Source organism: Olea europaea, chromosome 6 (genome assembly GCF_002742605.1).
Source record: "Olea europaea var. sylvestris chromosome 6, O_europaea_v1, whole genome shotgun sequence".
NCBI lineage: Eukaryota > Viridiplantae > Streptophyta > Magnoliopsida > Lamiales > Oleaceae > Olea > Olea europaea.
In genome coordinates, this window is record NC_036242.1 from 4,229,280 (window position 1) to 4,242,552 (window position 13,273).

General features: G+C 33.9%; 1 protein-coding gene across 2 annotated transcripts; it reads left to right on the top strand.

Moving 5' to 3' along the window:
• The first annotated feature begins 212 nt into the window (after positions 1-212).
• On the top strand, positions 213-12,373 carry LOC111395567 (polynucleotide 3'-phosphatase ZDP). 2 transcript variants are annotated; one of them, XM_023021605.1, is made up of 12 exons: positions 214-601; positions 922-981; positions 7,405-7,467; positions 7,552-7,614; positions 8,430-8,501; positions 8,677-8,733; positions 9,100-9,176; positions 10,114-10,195; positions 10,369-10,485; positions 11,337-11,458; positions 11,605-11,674; positions 12,103-12,373. In XM_023021605.1, the coding sequence occupies exons 1-12, from the start codon at positions 230-232 to the stop codon at positions 12,154-12,156; spliced, it is 1,209 nt and encodes a 402-aa protein (XP_022877373.1). In that variant the 5' UTR covers positions 214-229; the 3' UTR covers positions 12,157-12,373. The 2 variants fall into 2 exon arrangements, with proteins under 2 accessions (XP_022877374.1, XP_022877373.1); XM_023021606.1 differs by lacking the exons at positions 9,100-9,176; positions 10,114-10,195 and having other exon boundaries at positions 213-601.
• The last annotated feature ends 900 nt before the right edge of the window (positions 12,374-13,273 follow it).

A 13,273-nucleotide genomic window follows, 5' to 3' on the forward strand; every position in this document is an offset into this window, starting at 1 on the left:
AATCTTTAATTTATGATCAAATTATATAAATCTGTGACTTAAATATATTTTATTACTAAAATAAATAAATAATTAATTAAATTATAAATAATTTTTAATAAAAATATAATTTTAAAAATTTAAAATTTATTTTTTATTTTTGAAATGTGCCATAATTAATCTATTATTTATGAAATTTTCTCTTAATTTTAACTTGTAGTACAAAGTGCTGTTTGAATTCCAATGACCAATGCTGATGTCTCCAATTTTTTCCTTCATTAAAATCGCCCATGTCCATAAGCCCAGAAATTTAAACCCTAATCTCAAATTTTTATACAAAAAAACTCTAAGCCATATTTCTACTCGCTTCCATCTATGCACTGTTTCAGTAGCAATGTCGTCAGCTTCCGTTAAAATAGTGGCGGAGTATGCGAAATCAGGCAGGTCTTCGTGTAAAAAATGCTCGAAAAGCATCGCTTCTAGTTCGCTGAGGCTGGGATTGGTCAGCAAAGATCCCCGAGGCTTTGATATGACCAAGTGGCATCACTTTAATTGCTTTCCATTTACTGATTCTAATGCCATTTCCTCCGCTGAAGCCATCACAGGTTTCTCATCCCTCAAGGTAAAACATTTCCAATTTTTTGGTAGGGAACTCTGTTTTCCTGAACACGAAGCTAACCTTGTCGTTGCATGGGTATTTCTTAGGGAACTTTTTCATATTTTTTATTTTTATTTTTTAGATTTTCACCCTTTTTGTCCTTTTAATCTGTGAGCACGCTTAAAGCTGAAAAGGTGGGTTTTGAAGAATTTTACCGTATGCTTTCTTTCTTTGTTTTTTGGGGCGGGGGGTGGCAAAGGGAGGTTCTAATTTTGTTATATTATTGCCCACAAATGAGGTTTTTGCTCCTTTTGTCCTTCATTTTATCTAGTATGGAAATGCAGACCAGTGATCAGGAGGCTCTAAAGAAGTTAGCCAATGAAGGAGCTCAGACTTCGATGAAGGTATGACTGTTGTAGAGAAAAGGCCAAATTTGACTTCTTGTGAATAATTATTATGAATGTTGGAAAATTAATGCAAAAGAGAAGGAGTAATGAAAGAACAACGTAGGGAAGAATATAGAATAAACAATGAGGGCTTGAACACGAAATTAATCTCATTGTTCTCAAACGTTATTTCCCTCCTTTCCAATGCTTTTTAAGGATTTTCAACAAATAGTTTGTAGGAGAACACCAAAAAGCAAAGGTGTATCTTCACAATGAACAAGTGAAATAATGGAAGAATTATGTGATAAATTTTCTCAATATTGGAAGTATAATTTGGGAATAAATTTCAATGGAACTCAATTAAAGTTTCTTGCACTTGGATCACCTATTTATAGGCCTTGGCAAGTTCCCACAATTTTCAACAATTCCCCACTTATTCAAAATCTATTTTAATCACATAATCAAATATCAATACTTATGCATAAGAATTAAATATCTTTCGATTTGAATTTATTCATAGTGTAAATCTCATAAAGTATTATCAGAATTCCAGGTGGCTAGTGTGCTTTGAACCAATTATTCTTTGTGACAATACTGATGAAGTCACACACACAAGTTTTAAGCTTTTCACTAGTTCTTCTAACTCGTTTAGTGCTAATATGGCTTTGCACTAATCCTATTTCATTGAAGTTTTAAAGAGAGAAAACTCCAACTCTCTAATGAAGTGGCACCACCTCGAAGTTCACATATGTGAAGTTTTTCCAGTATCTTTATTACTTTTATGGACACTTGTACTCCGTACTGAATTTCATTAAGAGTTTATTTTAACTCATCCCTTCAACAATAACAACCAACACTATTTTCCAAAGATAGTATTAGATTTTTTTAAATAATGTTGAATCCATCCACTTATCGAATAACTTGTTGTTACCTCTTGAACATATATACATACATACTAGTTTAGTATATTTTGGTGAGGTTGTAGTTATTGGTGGACCTATTTGAGGAGTTTTAATCCCATTTTACTTGATGTTGATCTCACTAACTCTTTTGTGAAAGGTTTTGTAAATGGATCGGCTAAGTTCTCACTAGACTTAACAAATGTAAGAGAAATTACTCTATGTTTGATTAATTTCCTTATATACTCGTGTCTTAAACTCATGTTTATAGACTTTCTATTGTATACTTCGTTTTATGCTCGAGCTAGGGTGGCTTGATTATCACACAAGATAGGTATAGAAGAAATATCCTTTATATCTAAAGGTATTTCATATAATAAATCTTTTAGCCACTCAGCTTCTTTCCCGGTTTTGGCCAATGCTACAAACTTCGATTCCATAGTTGAATGAGTAATACAAGTTTGTTTCTTGACTTCCAAGAAACTGCACCTCCTCCGAGAGTGAATATTCAACCTGAAGTAGATTTATTTTCTCCTACACTCGATATCCAACTTGCGTCGGTATATCCTTCCAAGATTTTAGGAAATTTCGTATATTGTAGCTCAAGATTTTTGATTTTCTTTAGGTAACCAAGAACCTTACGAATAGCCTTCCAATGTTCTAAACTTGGATTGCTAGTAAAGTTACTTAGTTTACTCGTAGTAAATGCTACATCAGGTGCTGCACATTGTGATGCGTACATGAGACTTCCAATTGCACTTGCGTATTCTATTTGTGCAAGTGCTCTATAGGAGTGTTAGCCTCCTTAATATTTAAATGTTTGAATTTGTTTATCATACTCTCAACATAGTGTGATTGGCTTCATTAAAACCCCCACTATCCTTTTTAATTTTGATACCAAGGATAGTATCAACTTCTCCAAGATCCTTCATTTTGAAAGTAGAGGATAGAAGCAATTTTGTTTCTTTGATCCCGTCTATATTATTGCTAATGATTAGCATATCATCAATATATAGACATACTAATGTGAATATATTATCATTCACTTTCGTGTAAAGGCATTTATCTACCGAATTGTGATTAAATCCATTTGACATTATTTTAGAGTCAAATTTCTCATGCCACTTTTTGGGAGCTTGCTTTAGTTCATATAAGAATTTAATTAATTTGCACACCTTATGTTCATTTCTCGGTAGAACGAACCCTTCTGGTTGTTCCATATAAACCTCTTCTTCGAGATCTCCATTTAGGAACGCCGTCTTGACGTTTATTTGATGAACATGTAAATCATAATTAGATGCTAACGCAAATAAAATCCTGATTGAGGTTATCCTAGCTACGGGTGCATATGTGTCAAAGTAATCAATTCCTTTTCTTTGACGATACCCTTTAGCCACTAATCTAGTCTTGTAGGTATTAAGAGATTCATCGGAATTGTATTTCTTCCTGAACGCTCATTTGCAACCAATAGCCTTAGATCCTGTTGGCAAGTCAACTATTTTCCAAGTGTTATTTGAAATAATAGAATCCATTTCGTTGTTTATGGCTTCTTTCCAAAACATGCAATCTCTAAATTGCACCGCTTCCTTATAAGTTTTAGGATCACTTTCCACTTGAAGAACAAAGGGAATTGTTCTTACAACATCCTTCCTATCTTCTTCTACTAAGTAAAAAGAAATAAGTTGGGGATCTATTTCATCTGATCCTAAGTTCTTTTCTTTTCTAATTTTTTTACTTCTTCGAGGTTCGATTTCAACATCTTTTATGGATGTCTCTTTTGGTGAGCTTCTAAAGATTGAAATATCCTTATTATCATTTTTAGATTTCCTAGCCACTTTTATATCCTCGAAGAATTCCACATCTCTTGATTTTATTATAACATGTTTCTAGATTTAATAATCTATAAGCTTTGCTATTGAGAGCATATCCCACAAAAGCACATTTGATACCTCTAGGACCAACTTGGTTCTCTTAGGATCCATATTCTTATAATAGGCAAGGTACCCCCACACTTTAAGATAACTAATACTTGGTTTTCTATTTTTCCAAATTTCATATGGAGAAATTTTATTCTTTTTCATAGGAATCCTATTTGTTATATGGCAAGCACTAAGTAAGGCTTCATCCCATAGGTTAAAGGGTGATTCAGAATTTAACAACATTGCATTTATCATTTCTAAAAGAGTTCTATTCTTTCTTTCTGCTAATCCATTTTGTTCCGGTGTTCTAGGTGCAGAAGTTTGATGTATTATTCCATTTTGTTCATAAAACATGTTAAATTCATGAGAAAAATATTCTCCAATTCTATCACTTCTTAAAGTCTTTAATTTCCTTCCTGATTGATTTTCAACTTCAATCTTATAAATCTTAAAGGCGCTAAAGGCTTCATCCTTATGTTTTAATAAGTACACATAGGTATATCTAGAACAATCATCAATAAAAGTAATAAAATATCTATTACTGCCTCTAGTTAACATTCCATTCAATTCACATATATCGGAATGAACAAGTTCAAGTAATCTTGTTGTTCTTACTATGCTAAGAAATGGCTTCTTAATCATTTTTTATTTAACACATATTTCATATTTTTCCAAGTTGTCAATATCACATTGTATTAATCTACATTTAATTATTCTTTTCATAGTATTAACTCCTATATGTGCTAATCTACCATGCCATAAATTAAATGAATCAGTAATATACACAAAAGATTTAATTTTATTAGAGTTATCCTTAATAGTACATATTTTGACCATTCCTTCGGTGGAATAGCCCTTTCCAACAAAGTGCTCATTATGGATTAATACAAACTTTCCAGATTCAAAAATAGATTTAATGTCAGGTCTTTCCAAGAGTACACCACTTGCTAAGTTTCTATTCATTTCCGGTACATGTAAGACATTTGTCAAAATGATTTTCTTTCTCGAAGAGAAAATGAGTTCCACATTTCCTTTGTCAATCACTTTTGATCTTCTTTCATTTTCGATCTGTATCTCTGGATTGTCTTCAATGTCATGATAGGTTTTGAAAAGAGACTTATCATAACATACATGAATTGTAACGCATGTATCGTACCACCAGCCCGAAACTTTGCCTTGGATTGCATTGATTTCGCTCACCGTGGCAATAATCTCATCAACGGAGTTTACTTGTCCTTTCTTTGTTTGTTGTTTCCTATGTCTACAATTTTTGGCATAGTGTCCCGATTTTCCACAAACATAGCAAGGTTCTTTGACTTTGTTTTTGAACTTTCCTTGATCCTTTTTAGGACCAAGAAATTTTCTTTTCTTTTTAAATTTGTTGGAGTTGTCCACATTGTCCATGGCATTAGAATTTTCAATCTTATCTCTTGCCCTTGATTCTTTCTCAATACGAAGATATTTTTGTATATCTTCCAAAGAAAGGTCTTCGGAATCGTGAAGAATCTTCTTCTTATATCCTTTCCAAGAACCAGGAAGTTTAGCAATAATTGCTCCCACTTGAAAAGTTTCGGGAAGTTCGATTTTCACCGCTTTCAGTTTGTTTACAATTATTTGTAACTCATGTACTTGGGGCAATAACGGTATATTTTCCACAAATTTGAAATCAAAATACTTAGATATTAATAACTTTTTGGTACCTTTCTCCTCGACTTTGTATTTGCTTTTTAGCGCGTACCAGATTTCTTTTGCCGATGTAGTGTTGGTGTAGAGATCATAGAGACGATTGGATAATGCATTTAGGATATGGCCACGATATATCAATTCGTCCTCTTCTCGTTTCTTCCTTTCAACTCGAATTTCCTCGGTATCATTGTCAGTTGCATCGGGAATGTGCTCCAATTTTGGATCAAGCACATAGAAGATTTTCAAAGCTGTTAATAGAAATTTAAGTTTGTCTTGCCATCTTGTGAAATTTGCTCCATCGAATCTGTCCAAGCGTACCAAGTCTTGATTCATCATTTTGATAGTAGCAAATGTAAATTCCGTCTCCATTGCAATAATAGTAACAAATAGTGTTTGAGATTGTTGGAAAGTTAATGCAAAAAAGAAGGAGAAATAAAAGAACAACAAAGTGAAGAATATAGAATAAACAACGAGGGCTTGAACACGAAATTAATCTCGCTGTTCTCAAATGTTATTTGCCTCCTTTCTAATGTTTTTTTAGGATTTCCGGCAAATAGTTTGTAGGATTAAATAAGCCTTGAAAAGAATAACACGAAAAAGCAAAGGTGTATCTTCATAATGAACAAGTGAAATAATGGAAGAATTTTGTGAAATTTTTTCTCAATATTGGAAGTATAATTTGGGAATAAATTTCAATGGAACTTAATTAAATTTTCTTGCACTTGAATCATCTATTTATAGGTCTTGACAAGTTCCCACGAAATGGTGCAAGAAACAGGTGAAAAGTCACCAAATTTGAATGAAAAATGGTAAAAAAACTAACCTAACGGTTAGTTATTTATAACCAGCCATGCGGTTGCATAGTTATAGCCCTCCCATTCTCGGGAGGGCCTCATGCGACTGCATGGGCTTAATCCATACGGTCGCATGGTTAAGAACCTTTTTTGTTTTTTTTGTGGGAACAACGAACAAATAAATTTTCAACAACGAAATCCGTAAACTGCTTGATTTGCAGTCATCAATTGGGTGTGGTACTGAATCAGTAACCAGTTGAGGATGAACAATTCTTTGACTTGGTTTCTTCTGCTGGTTTACAAAAGTTGTGGTGAGTTAAAATATGCTACTCTTTGTTTCTTGACTCTGGTTGATTAATTTATCCATATGCAGATGGAAGGGTGACTAAATCTTTCTGTATGATGCTTGCCTTGAGCGTGTATCTTCTGTGCATTTTTGGTGCATATGTTGGGTTCTGTAGCTTGTTATGCTTTGCAGTAACTTTTAGCTTGTGATTGGCTATAGAAAGATATACACAAGGTATTTAAGCATACTTACATACATATGCAATAAGAGACACAAACATGCATTTAATATGCACAGGATGTGATACATTGAAATTTGTTGATCTTATAAATGAATGAAGATCCTTCACTGTATATACTATAAAGACCGTTAACTTACTTGCATAACCTTCACATACAAATTAACTCGGCATGCTTGTACAATACTTAGATTCGTAAATGTGGATTCAGATGCTTTATGATTTTTTATATTGCAACTTGGCTGAAGATTCGTTGTTAGACAATTTGTTATCTGGTTTGCATGGCACTAAGGCCAAAGCTGAATGAAACCTTCAAATTTGTGCGCGCACGCACACTATCACATGTTAAACAATTAAATTTTTTATTTTGTCTTTGGATTGATCTAGTGTTAACAAAAAGAAAAAGAAGCCCGACTCCATTGGATAATTTATTTCCGCCCTTGCATTTATACCTTGTGAGAGCATTTATATGATTCAATGCTATGTTAATGAGTTTCTTTTTTCTTATGTGATTGTCAATCCTTTTCAAGTTCACTGGTAGTTCCCGAATAGCAATAGTTCATTTGCTTATTATTAGTGTTATATCAGCATATAATTGAGTGACATTCTAAGGTTTTAGATATCTGATGGAAAGAAAGATACAGCTGCCGTAAGTGTGAAAAGAGGTGCCAAAGGACTGAAGGTAGGTAATCTTAATTTACCTCTCCTTTAGTTATAATTCTGTCTCAAATAATCCATGATAATTACTATTGTTTCTACGTCATAGATTAATCATACAGATGATGTGGAGTCTAATGAGCAAAAGCAAGGGAACTTTAAGAAACAAAAGGTATGGGTAAAGCACATAATATCCAATCTAAAATCAAATTGCTGACTTATCAATTATTCAATTTGATTTACTCTACCGCATGGACATATCTCTCTTATTGTTTAAGATCAGAAGATTATGTATATGTGCTTCTAATATGTTGATTGCTTGTCCTGTTTCTGTATTGTCTGTGCCAAATTATTTATTCCTTCAGTAGCTACTGCATTTTGCCAGTTGTCTATATTGTGTGCTGAGAAACTGCTCCACTCTCTGATCACCTAGACATTTAACCATTTGTTTCTGGACTTCTAAGATTATTACATGGAAAATTTGCAGATGGTTAGTTTTCATGAATATGTATAATTTCATCAAACAAGTTCTTTGCATAAAATTGAATATCTGAACAATATTTTGAGGGATAGTTTTTTTTTTTTCCCAGAAGTTATGCATTGTTATTACGATAATATTGGCCACAGCATTGACAATTCAATGAGACCTAAAAATTTTGGTTTTTCATTATGTTACTTTAACTCATTATAAGATTTGGGGGTTGAATAATTGACCAATCTTTCTAGAAGTTACAGGAGCGCTGTCCTGTCTGACTGACCTATTTCGTTTGTGCATTTCTATTTTTTCTAATTGTTCCATTAAGGGCATCAGGATGTTGTGAATGTTTGACATTAATTTCTATCCCTATCACTTGTATATTGATTCAGGAGCCCATCCCGTTTCAATATCACGTATCACATTACAACTTCTTTGCATTGAATTACTGTGAAGTTGGATTTATAATCAGCATATTTCTAATTCTTTCATTGCACCGAAAATTTCTGTAGTTGTCTACACCTAGTGAAGGAGGAGAGTTGGAGATAGCTTTCTCTGCTTCTGATATTAAGGAGAAGTACAAGGTACAGATGTACAGTCTTTAATGAATTTCTTTCTCTTCCATAATCACTTTTTAAGTGGATTGCATGTGATAAGAATCCTTTCGATGGTTTTATTATTTTTACTCTTTTATTCTCTGAATATATTTTTCTGATTTTTGAAAATAGCTCTCCATAAAAGAATATATTCTGATTTCAGGACACTATGCTGTTGCCTAAATGGAAGGCTTTCCAGACAATTATATTTCTTGAACGGGTGAGTATTTGTCATTTATCGATGGTAGTTTATTTTAAAGGGCGAGTATGCATTATTTATTAATGCTTTTTATATTGCTGGCTTTACCTTACGCATGAACAACAATGAACCTTACGGGTTGTGCTCTTTACACCCAAAATGCAGCAGATAATTATGATTTTTATTCTTTTTCTCTGGAGTATTTTTTGGTATGAATGCTTTCCATGACACTTCGAGGAATAGAACTTTCTATCAATCTGGCACCTAGTTCTTTTTATCTTCAATGCTAACAGGCTAACAGCGTTATCTTTTACTTCGTGATTTCTCAGTTATTATTTACACTGCCATTTTTTATTTATTTTTTACAAATTTCAAATTTTTTGGAAGGATGATGGTCTTCGTGATTCAAGTAAAATTGCAGCATTTGATTTTGATGGGTGTCTTGCGAAGACATCTGTTAAAAGGTATTACTTTTTACAATGTTAAAGGCACTCTCGTGTTAGCTTGAATTGCTTCTTAGTATTGCCATGATGTGCTGTTATTCTTCTAACCTCTGATGCTTGAACTCTTCAAAATGCTTGGAGTACCCATGTCAAATATGATACGACACGAGATGGATATGGGTATGAGATATGTGTCGGATCTTTCAAGTTTCAACTGGACAGTTTGCTTTTTCTGCTTCTTTTTCTTTTTTTCTGCTCGCTATAAACCTAACACAGCCTTTGAGAGGGTAAAAAAATGCGATGGCGCTAGTTTTTCCCTTCCTTTTCTTCTTCTTTTTATTTCTTTTTCTTTCCCTTTTCTTCTTCTCTCCTTCTTTCCCTCTCCATATATTGCTACTTTGTGCTCCACTAAATCTAAATTGCAGTCAAGTCTCTCATTTTCTATTTTATATAGCATTTAGTAATTAACTTTCCATAATTGAAAACTAAACCCCAAAATTTTATTCTATTTGTCTCCAACCCTTTATTCAATACTCATTTCCTTCTTTGTGAACAATTGATTTTGACTTATTCAAAATGAAATCTTGGTTCAGTAAAAAAATAAAAATAAAAATGAAGCTCGAAAGATTTACCCACATCCTTGTGTCCAAATTTTGGACTATTTTTAGCTATGTTCCCATGTCCTACATTTTAGAAAATAGAAGACCCGACACTTAGATACGTATCTATACCCTTTTCCCGAATCCGAACATCATGGCTTGTAGCTATTTTGTATCTGTAGTTCATCAAATTTTTTGATTGTAAAAACATATTTTTGGTGCACCAAAGCTATCTGTTGACCTACAGATAAAGATATGCTAATATCTGAACTTATTAGATATATTTAGCTTGTTGTCGAGCAATGAATTGTATGAAAGAATTTACTAATAATTTTATTTTATTTTTTTAAAATTTTTAGAGTAGGTGCAGATGCTTGGTCCGTCATGTATCCTTCCATACCAGAGAAGCTCAAGAGTTTATATAATGACGACTACAAGCTGGTTTCTTCACTTTCCTTTTGAGCTCCATGTGTCTTTTAGTATTTACAATAAAATCTAGTGGTATTAGCTTGGTCATTGAATGACACGATGACTGAAATACGCTGTCTTGTGTACTGTAACTTTTGTTCTCTTTCTCTCTCTTTAGATGCCATCTCAATTTTGTCATAATATAGGTCATCTTCACTAATGAATCCAATATTGAGCGCTGGAAGAATAAGAGACAGGCTGCTGTAGATTCAAAAATTGGACGACTTGAAAATTTCATTAAGCTCGTAGAAGTTCCCATTCAGGTTTGTTTGGCTTATTTGCACTAAATCTGCAGCTCTGTTCTTTATCTCTCGCATAAAAATATACCCTTTGCATTTATCTAAGTACATTATGTCAATCCTTTGTGGGAGATGACGTGTTCACCCGTGCTGTGTTGATGGAGGAAAAACTTTTGACTGTAAAAATTTGAAGTTTTATTAATTTTTTAAATATATGGGAGTAAATCTTTAGCGGTGTGGATGTTGGATAGCCTTCTGAGAAATCCTTTAAAACTCTTCTACTTGCCTTTCTTCTCTTCTTTTAGCATTGAATGCTACACTGTGTTACTTCCCTCGTCTTTGATGTACAAGCTAATTTATCTGCTGTATCTTGTATAGGGGAAAAAATTCTTGTCACGTTGAAAAAATTTCTTCATTCCTCAAAATCTCTGGTTGCCATGCCACTGCAATGTTGAGATTGTATGGGACAATGTCTAAACCTTCTGGAGTGTATATGACTGTCTTTGACATTAATATGGTCTCGTTTGAACTTTTCCTGACTTTGTTGCCTGTGTTAACATTGGTTCTCACTAGGGTTTTGTGAAAGATAAGCAGTAGTTAATCATCTGTGAGGAACAGTCGCTAGTATTTTTGAGGATCTAGTTATTTATGAAGATATATTGGCTGTATAATGGGAAATTGTGTTCTGACTTCCCCTGTGAATCAGAATAATTGTAATTCCAATTTTTTGTTTAATTTTGCTGCTCTGTTTGGAGAAATGAGTCGATTTTAATGAGGATGTTGCAAATTTCTGCAATATAGGATGAAGTAATCATTGCTTGTTTAACTGAACTCTAGTGGAAGAGGTCAGCTAACAATTTACTCCCAATATGCAGGTTTTCATTGCCTGTGGAGTCAATTCTGGGCAACTAGAGGATCCCTTTCGCAAACCGAAACCTGGCATGTGGAGAATTATGGAGAAACAGTTTAATTCTGGTCTCCCAATTGACATGGATAGGTTATTCTTCTTTTCAACTGGTTCACCGCATTGTCTCGTGTAGTATCCTGGTTATTTAATTGTGTTATTTCTTTTAGCTTAATGACACGAAACAGTTTAACCCATCAAATAGTTGAGGTAGTGGAATCCTTTTTTCTTCAATGTAGATCCTTTTATGTTGGTGATGCGGCTGGAAGACCCAATGATCACAGTGACGCTGACATAAAATTTGCACAGGTTTGTTACTATCATTATTTACAAAGAACTATACAGCGTTGGGCTCCAGTTTATAGTTTTTTCAATCTACTGCTCATGCTACAATTCTGTCTATGATTCAATTAGTGCTTTGGCTTAATCCTAATTTGGGAGCCCATATAATGAGGTGAAGACTAGTATTCCAAATACAATCTACTTGAATAGTCAAAACAAAAATCAAATGAAACTCGCCCTATAGTCATTTCTGCCTGCAGTTGACTCTCCGTTGTGCTTGCCGCATATTATGCATTTTTGAATCACTAGTTCATCTTTCTAGTGTAATTGCAACTCTTAATTGGTCAACTCTGCCCATTGTCATAGTTTCACAGCAAACTAATGGATAAATAAATGTCTTTGGCGAGTTTAAACTCAGTAGTTGATGAAATTTTGTATTCAATGGGTGATTGCAGGCTATTGGACTAAAATTTTATGTCCCGGAGGAGTTCTTCATGAGTTCAGCGTAGTTTCTGGTTTGTATTTTTCGGAATTGAATTCCAATACTTTGGCCATTGTATAGTGTTGATTGGCAGATGAAAACGGAGTGTGTTCCATGTATTGAAATTTACTGGGATACCTGTCTTGAACACAAATCATCTGACTTACTCTTTCCATCTTTTGTACTTATGTCTTGTGCTATGCTCAGTTGAGCCATGCATCTAGATGAGTGGATCTTCTCTTCCATCGTTGTGGGTGAATTTACAGCAAAGTTCAGCAATTTCACAATTTATACACACGCACAAATAGTCTCAATGCCTGTTGCCTTAACGGTTAATGAGTTCCTAGAAACGAGCAAGGACTAGAAATCTACAGAGCAGGCTGGAAGGCCGATCATATGGAACTTTTACTACACGTTGGAAACAGTAAAGCAAGCATGGATACATACTGTTGGAACCGGTACTTCAAGAAATGGATGGTGATGGCAAAAGTGTGACAAAAAGGACTCGCATTTTTCATTAACAAATATGAGGAAAAAACTAACATTTCAATTTGGAGTTAGAAGACATCTTAAAAGCCATCTTATGTTTCCACTCATTATAAGAAGGGTTCCAAGTAAATCTATGCATCGATCCTTGGCTTAGACAAAGTTGCCATGGGACTTGTATATTCAAAGCTTAGTGTAGTGTGTGAGAAGATGACAGGGATTTTTGACCAGTTGATACAGATAAGGTGCCAATTCACAATCATCATATCATACACAAGCGAAGGTTTACTTTCTTTCTACCAATCTCACCTTCCTCTATCACATGTCCTGTCAAAAAAAAATCTCGTCCACAAGATTTCTGTATGTGAAGAGTCTTACAGCTGCTTGTAAGAACGAGTCCGGAGGAATCTTGCTCTTCTTCACCTTCTTCCTATATGGACATGGCCAAACGATCTATATTATTTTCGACTCTGTGTATGTCATGCAATTGTAATTTTGTCACTAATGAACTACGAATACATCATGTATTGAAGTAGTAAGCATGAAAAGACAATGAGATACAAAAATAGTAAGCAAGAAGAAAGTTCATGTTTGAACTTCATGGAATATTTGTACGCTGATTTGGGATGAATTTGTCTCAACAATTTAGGTCCACAAAA

Excerpts from the sequence above, each read along its gene's own strand:
- LOC111395567 (XM_023021605.1), top strand. The coding sequence starts at position 230 with ATGCTGATGTCTCCAATTTTTTCCTTCATTAAAATCGCCCATGTCCAT. Across the intron at positions 982-7,404 it reads GAGCTCAGACTTCGATGAAG|ATATCTGATGGAAAGAAAGA; the intron begins GTATGACTGTTG and ends CTAAGGTTTTAG. Across the intron at positions 10,486-11,336 it reads TCGTAGAAGTTCCCATTCAG|GTTTTCATTGCCTGTGGAGT; the intron begins GTTTGTTTGGCT and ends CCCAATATGCAG.